The sequence below is a fragment of the Leptinotarsa decemlineata genome, unplaced genomic scaffold (assembly GCF_025532065.1).
Source record: "Leptinotarsa decemlineata unplaced genomic scaffold, Ldec_3_MD MMD2_tig00001621_RagTag_RagTag, whole genome shotgun sequence".
NCBI lineage: Eukaryota > Metazoa > Arthropoda > Insecta > Coleoptera > Chrysomelidae > Leptinotarsa > Leptinotarsa decemlineata.
The window spans coordinates 3017499-3039222 of record NW_027412566.1 but is presented as its reverse complement, the minus strand read 5'-3'; the positions used below and the strand labels follow the sequence as shown (position 1 = coordinate 3039222).

At 34.0% G+C, this 21724-nt stretch overlaps 1 protein-coding gene across 1 annotated transcript in view; it reads right to left on the bottom strand.

Annotated features, from left to right (window-relative positions):
- Positions 1-17084, bottom strand: part of fwd (phosphatidylinositol 4-kinase beta fwd) — a 60031-nt gene extending 42947 nt beyond the window's left edge. Inside the window, exons 1-2 of the mRNA XM_023160091.2 lie at positions 16816-17084; positions 8610-8893 (exon numbers count right to left, since the gene is read on the bottom strand). Coding sequence (XP_023015859.1) covers positions 8610-8785 — 176 coding nt within the window. The 5' untranslated portion in view covers positions 8786-8893; positions 16816-17084. The remainder of the gene's footprint in view (positions 1-8609; positions 8894-16815) is intronic.
- Between the last annotated feature and the right edge of the window lie 4640 nt (positions 17085-21724).

The following is a 21724-nucleotide window of genomic DNA, read 5'->3' as shown; positions in this document are numbered from 1 at the left end:
CTACAACAAGACGGTGCACCACCATATTTTAAAACTGAGGTACGGGAATACCTCAACGATCATTTCAATCAAAAATGGATTAGGTAGGGGTGAGCCTGTGGGAGTATATCAAATGAATTGTCCACCAAACTGATCACACATCTATAGAAGACACGAAACGAAGAATAAAAAACTTTTTTCAAATGAAGAAGTACATGTAAAGTGAGTTCGAATTATATCAAGGAGGTTACGTAAATCGCTATCTGCCCACGAATAGATCAAGCAATAATGTTGATAGTTTCGCACAACGCCATCTGCCCGCGAATAGATCAAGCAATAATGTCGATAATTATGTCAAATACAAATCCCGAGCTTGAGAGTTACAAACAAACATACATACATACATACATACATACATACATACATACATACAGGTCAAGCTAATAAAAGCGTGTTAATTGAAAAGACTCGACATTATATGTTGCAGAAAATTATCGCCATTTTCAACATCTTGTGGACTTCTCTATTCAATAAAAAATTTAGGCGTTATTGTTCATATTGAAATTTTTTTTGAGTAAGTGAACGTAAGAAAATACATTTTTTTGTGGTTACAACAATTACTAAAACTTGGAATAACTTGTAAATATCTGTTTTGATATAAAAATGTAGTGAAAAGGTGAAACATTTCATACAAACGAAAAACTATTTGAAAAAGTTGAATTATGTCCGTTTGAAAATGAATGAAACTTGACCGGTTTTACCGAGCACCCTATATATTTTTTCCGAAAGTTGAGATTGCCAAAATTCTCATAGTGATGTTGACTAACTATTCCTAAAAAAAATCCACTCAATTGCTGTAGACATGTGGGTGGTGAATTAAAAAAAAAATTGTCTGCAAAATAAGTTTTTCTGGAATAACTTGGCAGTGCCGCAATGGAAATTCGAAAACAAAAACTCCTTAGGGAGCTAAAAAAATATGGAATCGAATGACGTACTCATATACTGGGTGTTCCATTTTAAAAAAAGTAACTTTGATTGGCCAAGCTCCGCTGAATCACCCAGTATGCGAGAAAATAATTTTAAAATATAGTATTTATCGATATGACTGCGAAAGAAAATTCAGCAATTCGAAAAATTATTTTCCCTGATAGCAATGGACCGAGGGAATCTTGTTGACTCACCCTGTATCGATCAAAATCGATACTGCTTCAATAATATTGACCATAGTCACAACATCTGGACCACCGACCACCGCAATGAACCCGGACTACCACATGGATCAACATAAAAACCAACTAAGAAAACTGGAACACAAAAACAACACAACACAAACACCAACATAAAACACACACATAACTCATTCACCCTGAAGAGGCATAAGCCTATAGCAGGGCCCTACACAAACACATACATACACAAAATTGTAATAACTGTAAATAATTTGTAAATATACGATTTTCATTCATTCATTCATATTGACCATGTAACGGCCCGCTTCATTAATTTTTGTCGAATCACTTTTTCAGTATCAAAAAATACCTAAAACGAAGGGACACGACAATAATTTTTCATTCGCGATAAATTCTTGACAATCAACAATAATATTCTTGCAAGTTGCTTTGTTAACTTAATGAAGGTTTCAATCACACTATTTTCTTTTAATCAACATCGGAAGAATATCTGATAGATGGAATGGCCGAAGAGTACCGATTGATTGACCCTCACATTCTCCAGATTTAACCCTTTCAGATTTATTTCAACGTAGATAACTTGAAACGGTTTATAAATAATTTAAACACCGTTTCCTCAGTTCCAGAAGCTTTGTAGTCGGTTAAACAATCCTTATGCATTCAATCGTGGGAAAACTGCCAAATCTTAATCTTTTTCATCGTTTTTATGCATCGGGGGAAGTATCAAAATTGAGGAGTTTCATTTATATATGAATGTTCAAACATTGTAACCATCAAACTTATTTTCTTCACATTTTTTGTACCGATCTCGGCAAAAAATTGATGATTGAAATGAAATGACCCCCATATTCTCCCGATTCCTCCCCTCCGGATTCATTTCAGTGGAAATAACTTGAAACTGTTTATAAATCATTAAAACATCATTTCGTCAGTACCAGAAGCTTTGTAGTCGGTTAAACAGAGCTTATGCATTCAATCGTGGAAAAACTGCCAATTCTTCAACTTTTCCATCGTTTTTATGCATCGAGAGAATTGTCAAAATTAAGGAGTATCGCTCACATGCGAATAATCAAAAGTTCAGGCGATCTCGTCAAAAAAATTATGATTTGGCAGGATATTTGATGATGTGAGTTATAAGCTGATTTTTACTGAAAGTAATCAGATATATCATGAGCAGAAAAACCTTTACAATATATCTCCTATTTGCTGTATCTAATAAATCTCTCGTTATCAGCGATATGTAACTTTCAGTAAAGATAAAGCCATTGTCAAAGATACGGTAATAAGTACTCTGTATAACACGCCTTTATATTTATATTATCAACAAATAAAAACCGATCCCTTCTCAAATATTTTTCACGTTTATGGAACAATACCCAAGATATTTTATTGTCGTGGCAACGCCGTCAAATTCAACGTACAGCTAAATATGGTTCAGTGATTGTTTTCATTGAGCATTCTATCCATATTAATCTACATTCCGGCATTCTTGGAATGTTTACATGATTATAATTGATGTAAACATGCTGTTGTAATAGTTTCTCTTTTCGTAGATATCAACTCCTTTAATGGTTCTTGCTGTTAATTGTTAGTTTTGGTTTGAAAGAAAAGGAACGTTAAAAAAATCGTTTCACAAATTTCGTAATACATGATAATTACTGTAATGGCTTCAATGAAAACATAAAATATAACAAGGTTACTTCGAAACTTTGCACAATCCATTGTTAAAAATATTTTGGCAGCAATATTGTCCAGGCTATGCAAAATATTTTCCATGAAGCTTCTGACACCTGCTTCACAACCCCAGAATATAATGTCAATATCTTCAACTACTACAAAATGGCGGAACTTTTAATAATTGCCTGCATGTAGTTTCTTCTAGGAAAAATCAATTGTGGAATCCTCTAGAGATTCACCTTCAGAAAAGTTAGAATTTGTTCATATAAATACAAGCGGTTGCTAATATGAAAAGAAGTTTGAAGCTGTCAGTTGTCAAAACACGGAATGCAAAATAGGAGTGCGGCAGAAGTTCAAATATTGTGTTCTGTAGGTTGACGTTTTGTACTCAGTGAAGTAGTGAAATAAATTTGGCGTTTCATGATACTGAGTGTCATTTACACAAGAAGCCACGAAAAAAAGTAATCTTTTCAGTAGTACCTCAATTAATTATGTTTCACCAGCTATAGCAGTTTGAATGTTACAGAAGAACTACTACGACAATTATTGTTTTCAGATTATTATCGCGACCCGCCTACCATTTGTGACAAGTCATAACAAAATTACAAAAGTTTGAACACTTCAAGTTTTGAATGTATTACTACAACTATCAGGAGACGGTATAGGTCTTTTGTGCAACAGTTAGTACTTGTTATTTGTCCACTGTAGTTAGTGATTGTGAAAGGGTGAACCTATAAAGAAATAAAAAAAACGAGAACAGTCACTTTCAATCACGTCAAGAAGCTGTTGAAGCCTGCCAAAATTATATTTGGCAGGGTCAAAAAACTGTTAAAGAATTGCTTTGAACGCACGCCCAATTAGGCATATCAATCTAAAAGGCAAGAATTTAGAATAAAAATTAAACAATTTGAGAAGAAAGTATACTTTCTGTAAAATAAAACCATTTCTAGGTAGCAATATACCCATTTTCTATTACTGTGCCTAAACCCCTCATAATCGGCTCGACAAAGAATGTCTGCAGCTGGAAAATAAGTCCAGAACACAGACCAGAGTATTCGTTAATATAACAGGTAGAAACGGGTACAGCTGTTCAAAGAAGAAACGACGGAAACAAAATATTGGGAGGAAGGATGAAACGATAATACTGAAAATAGTCGATGTCTTCCTGAAATGTGATTTGAATTTTCATTTCGAGCCACTTTTGAAATATAATATTGATGAATTTGATAGAAGCCCTACATAACGAGTGATGTTTTTTTTGGTCAGCAAGTGAATCGATGGAGTAAGCATCATTATTTACTATTTCATTTGGAATACTATTTGTTAATTCGCTGTAGATTAACAGTTACTTATGTAATTTTCAATCTAAAATATGAAGAAGAGGGCATTTTCTATATCAACAGGGCCAATTATTTCACAATCGATAACTGTAGAAATTATGATTTTAAAAAAATCGTTCCCTAATGTTCATATTTAGTAGCAAAAAAAAATTGTTAATTAACAGATGCGTTTTTAAGTAATAAAATTTTTTTTAAGAAACGATTGTGTTTTTAAATATAATATTTATCACCGATAAAATCCCCCCAAAAAAAACCTCAAATATCTTATAAACAATGCATTTGTTTATAGCAACTTTTTAAACAAATAGAGCTAAAAATTATGAAAAATAATTTTTACGTAACTTTAAATAATAAGAATACGAATAAAAACATTTCATTGCCTTAATTGAATTTTTCACTTTTTAACGTCTTTGATTAAAATAATAATTTTTTTTTTCAATTTTTCCAACGGAAATCTTTTTTGAAGGCTTTCAAGAAAAACTCTAAGAAGTGAACAAAGTTTGAGGTTGTTAGTTTAAAAATTATCAGGGATTTTATGTAAATTTAAAACTTGTAAAAACTAAAGTATATCTAATGAAATAATCACAGGATTTTTTTTCCATAGATTTTCGTTTATTGTGCCTAGAATGTATTTAATTTTTTTTTAATAATGATATTTAATGGGTTAAAATAATTTTTATTGTTCAAAGGTCCGTATCTTTAAGAATCTTTTTTTAAATTTCGAATACCTTTAGTATTTTCCCAGATATTTGCAACCCCCCCCCCCGTTTTTTTCTAAATTGTTAATAACTTTTGCACTTTTTTCGAGCCCCTCTTGAAATTTTCCAAAAAGTTGCTATATACAAAGTTCCAAAAAAAAAGAATCTTACGACCCAGACTAGATATAGATGTATTCGACCTGTTGAAAACGAGTTTTAGGCGAGCCTGACGGAAAGTTTTCAGTTTCATCAGAAACAGAGTCCTCTTTGTTCTCTTCCCCTTGCATAATAAACTTGTCTCTCTAGGGGTACATTCTCAGAAATCTGGAAGAATAGCTTTATAAGACCCATTCACAAATGAGAAGGTCAGGATAATGCAATAAATTACAAAGGCTTAGGCCTTAGTTATTCCAAAAATATTATATTGCCTTGTTGCAGACAAAATACCCGAATGATTTTACAGTATGGAGTCTCTGAAGGCAAGTACACAAAGACTAATTTACTGATTTGTCAAAGAGACATTTCGACTGCTTTTGAAAAGCGGTGCCAAGTTATCACTTTTCCTACAGGTTTCTCAAAATGCATTTAAAAAGGCAATCTCAAATTATTACTTACAAGTTATAATGTTTCGTTTCGGAGAAAGTGAAAGGAATTTGGTTAAAATAAATAACTGGGTGTCGTTTACAAAAAAAGTGAACTCTGGAGATCCACAGGGTAGTCACTGTGGTCTGTTACAATTCAACATTTTTATCAATGATCTACACTATGATCTACAAAACCTGAGGATTTCAAATTGTATCAAGGGATTCATTTTTCCCATGATTGCTTGAATCTTCAAAACTATTTGACTTTTTTGACTGACTGGTCAGGCAAGTGTGTTGTTATGAACTTTGATTATTTGAAAATGAATAATGAACTATGGAACTGGACCTCTGGCACAGTTTCCAAACTCCAAACTCACCCTGAGTAGAATTCAGTTCAGCTCTTATATTGGTTGGGCTCACGACTTTTAAATAAAAGTATTGTACCACATAATGATGACCAATTTTCTCCATTTTCACAAAAAACGTTCGCTGTTTATGGCTGCCAAACATACACCAAACAACGCAGCATATGTTTTTTAGATTGTGTACTTTCTATATTGGCGATATAATCAGTTAAAAAAATAATATGTGGGGTACCGCAAGGATCAATACTTGGACCTGTTTTGTTTCTTATATATTTTAATTCTTTGGCTACAGTAAATTCATTTTGTAAGTTATATAAATGTTTGCTGATGACACCACATTAATTTACAATGGAAATAGTGTACAAGAAATCGAAATTGATATTTCAAAAGACCTTGATCAAGTATCTTTATGGCTTCAATGCCATAAAATGACACTGAATTTTCAAAAATCTTCATATATGTCCATATCAAAGAGGTCTTATTCTAGATAGATGAAACACTTCGAAACAGTAAGAAAAAAAATAGCTCCCATAATTGGAATTTTTATTTCAAAAACTACAGGTGTAGTTTTTGAAATTACTATGGATCTTCATCAAGTAACGGCCGAATCAATCAGAAAGTTGGAATTTTATTCAAAATAAGAAATGTTGGAACTCTAAAATACCTTAAGTTGATTTATTTTTCATTAGTATATTCCAAAATTCGATATCTTACATCAGAATGGTGTATGACAACAAATTCCTTATTGAAACCAATTAAAAAACTTTAGAACAAAATTATGAGGTGTATTTACAAGTTGAACTACAAGAAGCCTACAGTCGACTTGTATTAGCCAAAAAAACTATTAGATTTGTCATCCTTACATAAATTCAAATTATGTATAGTCTATCCATTCCCAATTGGAACGGCAATAAAAATAAGAGTACAGTCATAAACATTTCTTGTCTGTGGCCCCTAGTCGCCCAGATAGTTAGTAAACGTGCTATCATATGTAGTTGAGGAATAAAGGCTCGGCTAGCTGGACTGGCTGAATACTAATTTTTTGCCCGTTTCACAATATGTCTTTATCAGTGCCGTGTGTTAGGTGAGGTAGTGAGTGGTTTTGCAAACCGATTTTTGAAAACTTTTTCTAGAGATCAATTACCCTAACACCAAACTTATATTTTTGCACTCGACGCGCGTTTCGCCAGCAAGATTAGCATCTTCAGGAGAAGCAAATTGATACTGAATCTGAAGACAAGGGTTAGCTGTTTATATACCTAAAGTGTTTTGGTCCGATGTGGATTTTGTTAAATGATGATTATCCTAATGGATTTTTCGGTAATTAACTAGTGGAACCCTACCTGCAAATTAATTTGTCAACAATAGATTAAAAAGCGGACAAGCGGAAGCTGCAGTGAGCAGCTTCTCCCAAATATTCCTCTAAACTCGGTTATTGTTATGGATAACGCTTCGTATCATTCTCGGTTATTGATCACAATACCAAAAAATAACATAAAAAAGCAGATATTGTTGATTTCATGCGAAATCATGACATGGAAATATCCGAAAAGATTCCAACGAAAAAGGTATTACTGGCGACCATAAAACAACGTAATTTCAAAAAAGAATGTATTATTGATTCGATGTATGAAACACGTGGTCATATTCTCTTACGTTTGTCTCCATACTATTGTGTGTTCAATCCAATTGAAATGGTTTGTGCCATAATGAAAGAAAGCTTGCGGAAATGTAATCAGTCACCGACTTTGAATGCTGTGGTGCTTGACAATATAAGGCGAGTGGTGAATGAAGTAGGTAATAGTGATGTGTGGAAGAACTGTGTGGCCCACGTTATAAAAGAAGAGAACAAATATTATGTGCAAAGTTCCATAAATCCGATCGTTATTCAACTCGATGATGATTCCACCTCCTCCGAATATAGCGAAGAAGAATTTTGATTTTTCTAGCAATTTTGTTGGCCTCTATTATTTTGTAAATATATGTGTGACGAGAATTCGGTGTGATTATTTGTGTTTTCATTGTATTTTAGAGTTTTCGACTCGGAAATCAACTACCTTGAATTTCGAAGTTTTTCATAGCTACCCATGGTGGAAAAATTCAGTTGAGATAACTTTTCATGGGGTGATCAATTGCTATGATTGTAAGAATAAGTAACTGAAAAACTACCACTGAAAAATAATATTCCGACGCCTATGTCGAGGCGGGAATTCCTTCTCTGTCCTGTTCCAATTGGTATTGGAAATACTATACCTTCATTCATTTGGCCAAAAATGAGCTCAAACATTCAAATTTGACTTTCAAAATCAAATTCGATTTATTATAAAGGTATCAAATTTTACAATGAGGTACCGAATGCTCTGAAAAAAATTAACAAACAAAAATTCCGATTAATTTGAAAAAATATTTACTGTTTGTATAGATATATTATCTGATGAGTACATTTATGTTCATGTTGATAATAATCTAAATGTGTGTAAATGTATGTATATTTATATTTTTTTTTTCAAGTTTCATTTCTGATTTATCTTTTTTTTTGTTTGCTCTGTTCGTAATTTATGTTATAGGTTCTTTTTTCTTGCTATAAAGATTGTATGTTTCTTGGGAAAATAAATTGTTATTTGTATTATTATATAAGCAAACTTAGTGTAAATATGAATTCACCAGTTCATGAATTACCGATATAAAACATCGTTTCCTGCATCTGCATCTCCAATTTCGGAAAATTTGCCGTTCTGCATTACAAAAAACATCAAATTTATTATCTAGAACTCACCTGAAATCGAGACTGAGATTCCTTTGGTGATTGCTCAATCTGGTCTTGACATTGAGGGAAGAGGCGTTGGGTCTGCCATGGACTGACGGTACGTTGTCTCTACATGTTAATCTCTGCACCTTCACGTGGAGCACATTCGGCTGTTGGATTAGCCCCGACGAAGCGGCTCCGCTCATACTTCACGAAATTTTCCTCACCTCCTCATTTTTACAGGTCCCCAGCACTGCTCGTACTTACTGAAATCGGAACGAGGAGTTTTCTTTCCGGTGGATCCGTTGTTTCTTCTACAAGACAAAATTTCAAGTTGATTTGCATACAAAACACTCGGCAAAGTTTTGACAGGTACAAGTGACGAATTGACGTATAATTGGAGGTTAGGAACGTGACGAATCCGCACGAAGTGACAATCGAGAGGACCACGATGTAGGCGACATCTGGTGTTACAATTGCAACGTCAGTCTCGGGCCTAACACATAGATGGCGTTAGTCTCATTGCATTCACCGCTTTTACAGTTAGTATAGTTCAAGTTAAAGATATAGTGTCCCCTACATTCCAGCAGTTCCCCTTTAATAACACACACAACGCGATACTTACTCATCGCTACATTCTGTTGGTCACCGTAACATGACTTCAAATTTAATTTTATGACTATTCAGCCAATCATAAAGCTCGGTTAGTAAAAATTATCCAATACGAACCGCCAATTCTTCAGTCCACGTGGACTAATTCGTTGCGGCATAATTCCTTTGTATTGGTTTTTTTGGCCTTTGACTTCGCCGACATCTTTAAGATTACTATATCGGTTACTTCGACTGTACCTACATTATTCACTGTGCAGATAGTAAGGATTCTTTTATAAACTTTTTAAATGCTCTCAAATTTGAGTCCCTGTACTGAATAAGGATAGAATTGAAATTTTCAATAGCAGTATATAGGTAAAGCTCTTCTGGAAGGTAGCTGTCGAATGATGTGGCATCGTGAGTAAGTCGTTGTCCCTTACATTAATAGAAATTGTATGAGACCTAGGAAGTAATCTCCTTCGAATAATATCATTTTCATTTCTCATCATTTTATAAACATACATACATATGTACATACATACATACATACTCACAGTCGATGGTAGGTTAGACGTTTCTGGAAAACGCAAAGCATGATTTTTCTGAAAATTTCACCTCTCACATTTCCTTACCTGTTCTATCGATCTAAAATATTTGCATCATTGCGGCGTTGCCACTTCTATCAAAAAGTCCTAGCAATTATATTTTTTTAAACGGAACACCCCGTATATTAATACATTTTTGGAATCGCTCTAGTATTTTCATACTTTTTTGTTATTAATGTCCTATACCTATCTCTATCTGTTTTCGAGATAAAAAATAAATTATGCTAAATATGGTCCAAAACATAGCCTCAAATGAAATTAAGTACAGCAGTACTCTCAATTCATGAAAAGTGGATATTTTGATGATAGTTTGGAAAAACTCGAAATATTCAAATAACACCAAGAAATCGACTCCATATCATACAGGGCGTGCTAAAATTACTATTATTTCCATTGTGCATAAAAGTAGTCTAAAGTTCATTTTTTCAAATGAAACCCCCTATGTATTACTCGGTAATTTGAAAGATGGTGAAAAATGCTTCAAGATGATATATCATGTCCCTATGCCTAAATCGTCAAGTTTTCTCAATAAAGTCACTTCTTCTAGAAACATTATTTTTTTTTTAGAATTTGGATTTAGGTAGCAGTGGAATTATCAAGCTTATAGCAGTTCGGTTACTTTCTTAAGTAATTTACAAAGAGTTACCGACGGTGTTTCGAATCATCTTCCAAAATGAATGCAAATATCGATTATTCAAACGAAGTTCTTATGGAATTATTTATTATACACATGAACAAAGTGATCAAATCATTGTCAGAACGTGTAAAAAATTCAACCAAATGTATCCTGAATTAACACCAATGAACGAGAGGAAGTTTGTAAGGTTACAAAATAACTATGGCTCAAAGTTTCCAGGGAACAACTGTACCAAAAATCAGTCATTTCCAGGTAAAAAGTAAGATTTTGTGGGCTAAAACATGTGAAAGTACAGACAATAACAGAAGAGAATGATTCAAAATAACAAAATTGTAAACAAAATATCACATTTTCACAATAAACAACAATAATGTTGTCCATTACATTCTAAACACTTTAAAATGTTTTTTTGTACGCGACTTGTGGTTGCTTTTTCAATTTCCTGGGGATCCAGATCTTCAATACTCCGCACTATTCGTCGTCGTAATTCTTCTTTGGTAGGCACTGGAGTACTGTATAACCTTTCTTTTAAAACACCCCATAAAAAAAGTCAAGTGGCGTGAGATTGGGTGATTTCGGTGGCCAATCCCACATGTAGTTGTAACATATGCCTTGTAATCCAAAGATCGTGTGTTCAAATCCCATGGACCCTATAATTTTTTTCATTATCAGCCGTAACGTTATACAAAAAAATTTGTATGATACATTTGTTAAAACTGATTTTATTTTGCTCGTGAGTTTGCTCCACTTGCTGAGGCTCGTTTTGCAATAATCCCCACTCACAAAATAAAATGCCACTTTCAACACTTGTAGGTAAAACGTGAATAACTATATTTCCACAAAAACGGCTTTATTAAGAAAACTTGACGATTTAGGTAGAGGGACATGATATATCATCTTGAAGCATTTTTCACCATCTTTCAAATTATCAAGTAATACACAGGGGGTTTCATTTGAAAAAATGAACTTTTGACTACTTTTATGCACAATGGAAATAATAGTAATTTTAGCCCGCCCTGTATGATATGGAGTCGATTTCTTGGTGTTATTTGAATATTTCGAGTTTGTCTATATCTATCATCAAAATATCAACTTTTCATGAATTGAGAGTACTGATGTACTTAATTTCAATTAAGGCTATGTTTTGGACCATATTTAGCACAATTTATTTTTTATCTCGAAAACAGATAGAGATAGGTATAGGACATTATTAACAAAAAAGTATTAAAATACCAGAGCGATTCCAAAAATGTATTAAGATACGGGGTGTTCCATTTAAAAAAATAAACTTGCTAGGACTTTTTGATGGAAGTGGCAACGCCGCAATGCTGAAAATATTTTAGATCGATAGAACAGGTAAGGAAATGTGAGAGGTGAAATTTCAGAAAAATCATGCTTTGCGTTTTCCAGAAACGTCTAACCTACCATCGACCGTGAGTCACGCTGTACATACATACATATAAACCATACATGGATGTTTATAAAAGGATTTTCCATATTGAGCCATTCTAACTCTCTTAATTTTTGAGATAGGTGGTCATACCGACGTAATCCGTAAGTGAATCGTACGCAAGAATTCTGAACCTTTTGAAGGGTTTCACTAAGAGTCTTGCACAAATTTACATTGCTGTAAAGAGTTTTCAGAGAAGTGAAAGTTTTTTTAAGAATGCTATTTACATGAGATTTGGACTGGGATTTTTGCGCCGCTTCCGATAGTCGAGATTTTTGGAGGCGACAGCTTGCTCTTTAGTATTGCTGAACCAAGGTTTGCCGTTAGAAGGTCGTTTCATTGAAATAGGAACATATGCATCCGTGGATCATAGAATACCTTCCTTGACTTCAGAAGAACAAGTTGATGGATCTTTAGAGCTGAAACAAACATCTAGCCAGGGGAAATTTCGGAAATGGTCTTGAAGATCATTCAGCTGATCTGTAATGGCAAACTTTGCGCGGCTTAGATTGTTCCCCAACATTTATCGGTAATTCACTCAACACTGAAATGAGTTTGTGGTCAGAAGATCTCAATGGAGACCTTACGATGACTGTGTAAATTTCTGGATTGGTTGTTAGGCATAGATCCAGAAGACTAGCATATTCTCCATCACGGCAAGAATCTTGGTGGCTCATTTATAATCTGTGTAAGTCCGCTGCTTATTGCAAAAGCCTCAGCTTCGCGACCTTGTTCGTCGTTGATATTTGAAAATTTGAGCCATTCGATATTGTGCACACTGAAGTCACCGAATATGAAAATTTCGGCTCTGAGATGATTGATTTGCAGAATGTCAAAGGTGTTTGCAAGTGAATAGAATACCTAGTGTCTGTACCAAAAACCAAATATCTGCTTTCAAAAATGACTAAAGCAAAATGAGCGTCTTCATCTTAAGTGCATCATACTGTAGTAATGAGTTGAGAAACTGCAAACAATTAAAATCTGGAAAAATTGAACTGCATCAATGTATAGAGTGGAAATTCTCTATCAATAAGGATATATGCACGAAACAGTAAAATAAATATTTATCGACATACGGAGATACAAAAACACATGACATTGTAACTTTTCAAACTGCCTAATACTTTCGTGAATGCTACAGTGTTCTAATTATAATACTTATACGAGTATATATAAACTCTGGAGTTCTGTGATGTGGGTATGAACTTGACCAATTTTTATTTCACCGCAAACACACACTGGAAGTCCCAGTTTGCTTTTGGGGTCGACACTTGTAAATATACCGAAAACTGTGTTTAATGAGTATTCGCATTTGAAACTTGTTTTTTTACTCGATTTTAATAAGTCTAGACATTCCCCTTTTATTTATCATCAACGAATTCCCATCGCAAAACATCAATCTGTTCCGCCACCTCAGATTTCCTTGCAAGTTTGTTGCCAATGAGGTTTTCAACTTCCTGTGGAATAAGACATATCGATTTCATCTTTCCTCCTTCGAAATATTCTTGAATAGCGACTTTGTGAGTCAACAACTAGGTTGGCCATATTGGAAAACAAACGAACATTGTTCTCTGTCGAAGGTCGTGAACTATAATGAATGTTTTATTACGTTACAGTGTAGCCCGTATCCGATTATTTTGATACGGGCGCGATGTTTTTCACACCTGCGAAGTAAGCCGTGAAAAAAAGTAATTGATTGTTTTCTGTCTATTTAGTGCAGGAATATTAACCTTTATGACTCTCTGGCTGAGTACACTTCTATAGTTCGTTCAATATTGTCCGAGAGTAAAATAATTTCAAGAATGCAAACATGTCGCTACATAAAAGAAAGCAACAGTCGTCTCAAGCAAATAACACTGCAACTCACCCACAAAATCATTGAGATATGTCTACCCTCTATATCCCTTGAGGACGCCGCTAACGAGCCATTAAAATAGGGATATGCGACAAAGAACGCGAAAACACCGACAAAGAATGCGAAAGTACCGCCAAAAGAACCGCTCGATGTTTTTTCTTATATTACGTTTAAGATAATATTAATAGGCGTCGGACTAGGGGTATTAATATAAATTTTCCATTGATATATTCTGTATAATGAGAAGATAATTAAAATATGGTGAAAACTAATTTTGTTTAAATATTTTATTTTGGGAACGACAATTTATATTTGAAATAGTTTTTTATTATTTAGAATTGTTACTATCTACAGATCTATAAAATAATCAGAATATTAAATATACAAACAAATACAAATATAGAAAGAGCAATAAGTTACTGCATTTGATAAATTAGCTTTTCGGAAAAAAAATCAAATTTGTCATTAGCTTGAATTTAAAAATTTTTGAATATTAATAGAAATATGTATCATCTGGTGACGTTTTAAATACTCTATCCATTTTCTTTATCCAACCTATTTAAATCAAAACATTATAATTTGTATATACATTCATAACAATTGTTTTTTCATTTATATTTAATGGTGACAAATTCAGACGGTTCACGATTCCCGAACAACTAGCTTCCATGTTGTATAGCTGTTTATTCAACGCGCTCTCGAAGTAAACTGAAGAATATCACGAATAACCCCGCTAAAAAGCCAAGTCGGTCTTAAGGATAGGTGCAATGTGTCTGTTGACAGACACATTGCACCATTATATAGTAATGAATCATTTTTAAGTTGTTCCATACGCGTACATAAGTGAGTCGGTTGAGAAGTGAAAAATGTTATATAGGAATGTAGGCTTTATCGGCTGGCGTCAATCTCTTGACTGGCTTCTGGATTTTGCCATGTTATTTTAAGAGATTAGACGGTTATCAATAACTGAGGCTACAAGTTTATGACTACTGACTAGTAATGGCCCGGAGGGAAACAAGAATTATCAATTTTCTCATTATTCTCGAATACTCTGAAGATAATATCGTATGTTTAACGACATCATATCACATATCAACGACATATCATAAGCTGAAAAGATGCAAAACACTTGAAATTTGTAAAAAAATTTACTTTATCGATCCCGTAATATTTTCTTTTTTCAATGAATATTTTCGTGCTGTCAGCTTTTTTTTCAAATTTTATTTCGCATTGTGAAGTCCTTTGGACCTGAGTATGTGTATTTTTCAAAGTCCAGCAACATTAAATCACGATTGTTCTGCGTTCACGTGTTGTATATCGATTTTGGTTTTCCTGAGAATTTGTTCACAACAAAATAATGATTAATCGCAATCTATGTCTCATCCTCGTTCTCATCAAAGATTAGCAGAATTCGGTAGATAAGTGTAACTTGTCAAACTATTAATATTGGTACTTATCTGATAATATATTAACAACCTAAAGGGGCCAGTATGTAAAATACTGGATATATGCTTTGATTTTTCGGGTCACCAGGTTTTGAACAAACTATTCATTCATTATAATTTCAATAACTAATAATTTTAGGTTATATGTACAAAAAGCTGGTAGCAACTTCCCCATTTTAAGGCTATCTAAGCGGGCTTAACCTCAGGCTCAATAATAATAATAGTAGACGTCGGTATTGACGTACTAAAAATAAATATAATTACATATGCTTCAAGAATAATCTAAAAAAATGTATTGACGTACTAAAAATAAATATAATTACATACGCTTCAAGAATAATCTAAAAAAGCTACGTCAATAGATTTACCGAGTTGAACTCATATGTGAAGCAAGTACTTGTACTTACACTTGAGAAATCAGGAGAAATCGTAATCCACCTACATGAATATTTAGTTGAGTTCAGATCTGAGCGATTTATTTGTTGTTAAACTATGTATGACTGGTGTTTATGTTATCAATTGAATAATATGGTCTAAGTTGTCTCTGAGTACTTAAAGTTGTTATAAAATCTGTGAATTCAGTTTATTCAAACCGACCAATGGGGTATTTGAATGCAGGGAATTTACGTGAATATTCAGTTTTCCGATAAGAAAAGTTTTCCCAAATGTTTAGAGTAGACTTCGGTCTAGACTATATTTTTTCCCTGCTTATCATGATTCTGCAGGTGAAACTTTGTGCTCTGGTCTACTTTCGGAGATTACGGCCAATCAAAAGTCTAAAAACTCTGAAGTGAGAGCTTCACTTCAAAATTTTATGTGGCAGACTTTACTTTTCTTTTTCACCATCTGAAAGTAGATGATTCAACAGAAAAATACCTCTGTTCATTTCGAAAGAAACTGTTTTCAATGCATGGATAATTTAGGTTGATGATGAAGTGTTTTTTAGATTAAACATCAAAATGAAATGTTGAACTGAATATTTTGATTTGAAAAACAGAAAGGTGAGGAAATTTCCACGAATTATCGTGAAAAACAATTGACTGAAAAAAATCGGTTTTTCCGATTTTCCTCGGGAAGTTTAAGGTTATGTGGTAAAATGGTTGATATAAAAGTTGTAGATCTTTACAGCACCTATAACTTTTCTAGGCAGCAAGTCTTGTTTCAATGGAAACGTCAAAAAACCATTCCCCTCGTAAAACCCATTTTATCCCCCGTACCTTATAAGCACAATATTTCATTCTCCTTCTAAAGGTCTGTACGTTATTATTTTGCCTTTCGAACAGGCTCTGTATTGGTCTAATCTGAATACAGATGAAGCACGATTTATTATTACAGGAAATGGAAAAATACACACACTTAAGTCCAAAGTTCTAGTCAAGAGTGTACACCAGAGTTTATTGCCGTCTGGTAACGTTTTGCCTCGAATTTCCAGCCAATACTTCAAACACAAAGTCATTATTGTTTGTAAACATAATTAGCCGATCAACTGGTCAACATTCTACAAGATGTTCCCAGAGAAGGGTGTGCCTAGAATAAATACACCTCAAGTGTCTAGCAATACGATCTCTCGGCAAGGCCTTTAGAAATTGGCACGGAATTTTAGAAACTCCAATCGAGCCATACTGCCTATTCTAATGATTTATTTGCACTTACTTTCTACTCCGACACGAAGGCAAATCGAAGTTATCCGTGTATTTTATTGGCCTCGTAAAAAATTGAACATGCACGAATCACAGTAGTAAACGTTCGAATTTTCCAACACTCAGATGCACTTTGGGGACGCACAGGTACTGTTCACGGAAATCGTTTTATTTACTCGAAATGTAAACAATACACAAACTAACGGCAAAAATGAACTGACAAGACTTGAGATGTACACAACTGGGGCGCCACCGCCATTGCTGACTGAATGCGTTACGTAGTACAGCGAAGAAGTGGGGAGTGGAGAATGTGACGGATGCGTAGTTGCCGATGTGAAATTTTTTATCCCCATATCAATGACTAACCTACTATTTTCATGAAAGAATATTTAGATCAGGAAACCGAATGTATCTCTAAACATTAATTATCAAATTAGGTATAGGCCAGTAAGGTGCAACAAAAAAAGATGACTAAAACACGGAAAAAATATAAACAGATTTTCTTGTAAGACACGTCAAGGATTTTCTACCCTAGGACTAACTTCAAACAATCGATTCCTGCAAACAGAATTAAAAATGTCTTAATACACGCCGACGTCCTGGGTTCGATTCTCATATCGATAACGTTTTTTAATTAGGACCACGTGACTGGTTCGCGACATGAGTGACCGAGGTGTGAGGCGGAGTCCCAAGGGGGTCCACGCGCTTTGATACTCATTCCATCCTTCTCTGCATCAACTGCGTCACACTCTCCGAAACACACGTACTTTGAGTTGTGTGTTCCACAAGGTTCCGATCGGATGTCATGAAAATTGCAAAAAGTTTAGCTCCATAAGAAAATGCATGGGATTTTAGTTTGTACCGGCCTTGTTCATTTACTGATTTGAATTTCCCGCAGTACGCGCGGTAGCTTCTATTGGTTGACTGAATGACGGCAAAAGTGGAGGAGTAGGCTCTGAAAGTCTAAGGCCCAATTCACACAGAATGGACGTCTGTCAGAGACGAGACGCGGACATTTGTTCCTTCCGGGTGGACTGGGCCTTGGATCTACTGCATGAGTATTTTTTAAATTATGGATAAATCCGTCATCTGACACTATACTTGTTGAAATGATTTGGAAATAAAAATAAATGTCTAGAATCTATTATATTTATATCAGAGAGGTACATGATTTTTGTGAATGTAAAAAACCATGACAGTTAGATAATTTTGCTTTGCGCAAAGACTTTTGTCGAGGAAGAGGGCATATGGCGTGTTATTATTTCATATTTGAAACCAATTATTATTATCGTACCTAAGCCTTCGGTGTGTTCTAAATTACTCATAAGAGGATGATGCAGACGCTATGCATGTATCGAAACATTTTCATTTATCTTCCATGCAAGCCGTTACAGAAAGATGACAATCAATTTCAAGGAAATATTCCTAATAACTAATTCAGATGTTCCAAAGTTCTAATTCTCGACGTCTAATTCACTTCAATTTTTCCCCACATGTGAATACAGGATAAATACAGTGAATGGATCGTTTTCTTTTTTCGTGAAGATTGTCAATCTAATATAATGTTAAAAAGGCATAGATCCGACTGAAAACATTTGTTGAACACTTTATTTTGTTATTCAGTGCTTGTACAAGTTAAAATCTAATAAAAACATTGTTTCCACCCACTACAACCAGATACCTTTTCTTGACACACGTTTATCTAATCAAATTAGCATCATCAGGAGATGACTAACCTAACCTAACCACATTAGCATCATCAGGAGATGACTAAAACCTTATCCTCAAAGTGTTATTTTCAAACTCCATGAAAAATGAACTATCTTTAAATTGGTACATATTCGTTAGGTCTAAGAAACCAGTATTACAATTATTTTTACAATATGATAGTGAAATTTGAAACGCTATACCCAGTTGTTCTGTTTTTTATCTTTGATGAGCTGTAGGTACCTTATCATTTCAAATAAACTTTCCCTTGCTTCATTACGAAGTGTAATTATTCATGAAGTGGTTTTTCAGTAGTATTTCCAACCGGTGGTTATCTACTGGCAACACTGTAATTCAACTCGACAGAACTGAATCGGCCAGTAAATTGTAAACGGCAAGGCAATCATAAATTCTCTTTGAGTAAAAAAAAAACATTCATCTGCAACGTTTGCTTTCTACGAATAAACATAAAGTCAGATCACACATATTCACTTGAAGCGAATGAGTTTTTCATGCTTTCTGGGTTTTGAAAAAATGTTTACATTGTTATCCAACAATTTGGCATTTCTGTTGTAACTTGCGAAATTATCTACTGGGTGTTCCTAATCTAATCACCTTTGAAACCTTAGCAAAAATATAAATAAAACACTGCAAATATCGGGAAAATTATTTATAATAATTTTTAGGTTAGGTTAGGTTAAGTTAGGTTAGATTAGGTAAATCTATCAAAATTATCTACTGGGTATTCCCAAGCTAACCCTCTGTGAAAATATAGCGAAAATATGAACAAAATACTCCAGAAAATTATGTATATGTTGGTTATGTTAAATTAGGTTAGGCTAAGTTAGGTTAGGTTAGGTTGGGTTAGGTTAGGTTAGACTGTTTATAGGCAGTTAGGTATATCCCTAACAGAAACATCACTATTCTTGTCAATATTACTCCTAGAGGACATATTCTGTGTCAGTAATGTAGTGTTAGGTTTAAGTTAAGTTAGCTTAGTTTAGGCAAAACTAGCAAAATTATGTACTGGATGCTCCCAAGCTAACCCTCTTTTGAAACCTAGCGAAAATATAAACAAAACGCTTCAAATATCGAGTAGGTTAGGTTAGGTTAAAAAAAGTGTCAAAATTATTTTCTGGGTGCTCTTAAGCCAAACCTAACGAAAATATGGACAAAACATTTCAAATGACGAGAATTATGAGTATTAATATGTAGGTTAGGTTAGGTTTGGTTAGGTTAGGTTAGGTTAGGTTAGGTTAGGTTAGATCTGAGAAATTTTGAACTATTTTGAACATATTCAGATCATCTGCAACTCTGCAACATGGGAAATTAATGGTGGGTAAACACAAATAACCACATGATTGACAAGGAAATTAAACAAGGGCCCATGTAAGATCCCTGAGGCATTTCTGACAGTGGTGTCTTGTTGAAGATTGTCATATTTAACGTATTGTAAAGGTAGCACCAGAATGATTACATTAACCTTAACAATCGGTAAGTTCTGATTGACTCAAACAGACAAATGAAGCAGTTTTCATAAGTAGCACAAGTTTCGACTTCTGAAGGAAGCCGTTCGTAGGGGTGCGACAGCTGGTTAACGGAAAAACAGATTTTCTTTTAAAACAGTAATTTAGTAGCAGTACATCTTTTGTTGGTGAAGCCATGTTGAATAATACATTAATGAAATGGATACGCCTTTAGTGGAATGTCTCACGAATAATGGATATATAAAATGGGACAATGACCTATTTTTGGGGTCGTTATCTGTCAATAAAAACCTTAATAGAGAGAGATCACAATATAGTCTACCTCTACGTCTGACGCGTGAATTCATAATAAACATCTGCAAACGAGTCACGTTATAAAAATAGGTCCTCCATTTTCTCGGTCTGGGCGTTTTTCAGAGGATTCACCGGCGCTCACTTCTCTCAATATCTCGAGTGTGCAAGTTTTTTACTGAAAGGAAATTGTTTTGACTCATTCAGAAATGTACGCAGTTTATTTTTAATTAACTGTCACACTTCCATCTCGTGAAATCGCGATGTTGGAACGAAGAGACTATTAGTTGAGATTCGAACTGATTTCGAACTGATTGTGAAGTGTATGGAAAATTGAAATTGGGAAAAAGAGAACACTAAATTGTTCGAAAAAGGATCAATTGTCAATAACGTTAGATTTATATTACTATAGAGTATAGACAAATAGATAGTATTACAAATTTGTCTTAACATTGTCCTGGTAGAGGTAAAAAATTGGAAACAAGTGTAGAAGGCGTATTAAAAACCCCTTTTTGGGTTCGGTTTTCTATTTGAAGTAAAAATACAGTACAGCTTAGTGCCTGGCGTGGGATTAGCCATGGCAATATTTATCATTTCGTTTGATTTTATCGATATCTTTGGACCGACGGCCCGAATTCTTGCGTTATACCCAAATTAGCGAACCCGACCTTGAGCTAACGAGCTTTTACTTCAGATTACATTTTAATATTATGAGTTAATGAATTCAAGGTCTATTCGACTGGGATCTGAATTTATCATTTTTGGTACATCTTATATATATAGCACATGATGCAATTCTTTTGTTCGATGTGTGAATGGCTATGAAAACATTCAATGAAATATGTAAGTATGAATAAGCCGGCGAGTAGATAATTTCGATATATTCGCAGCAAATACACTTGACTTTCAATCAAAATAATTTTCTGATTTTGTTTCTGTCTCTCTCTCTGAGTGCTTGAATGTACTTCCCACTGTTCCATAATATAATAGTCATGGGTTCTGTGTGCTGGTACCGCCATCTTAGTATGAACCGGTACGTCGTACACCCACCATTTCATAATACCTTTTTAATATGATAATTTATAACGACATAATTTTGTTATGATTACCACTAGAACAATGATAAGAAACCTACGAGTACTTTAAATCATATATCTTCAATTCCTTGAGATTTTTTATTTTCCCACCGATTGCATGTAAATAATTCCCCAATAACATATTTGTAGGAACATAAACATATTTGTCAAATGTATACACAGTAATGTAGAATAAACCCGTCATTTCGCCATATGGCTTGAGTTTGATTTTATTTATTTTTATTTATTTATTATTTATTATTTGTTCAATTACAATGAAGTAAAATGCCCAGATGAGCGTAGAACATGTCAGTGTAATAAATATACAGTTAAAAACATTTAAAAATTGAAATCAATTAAA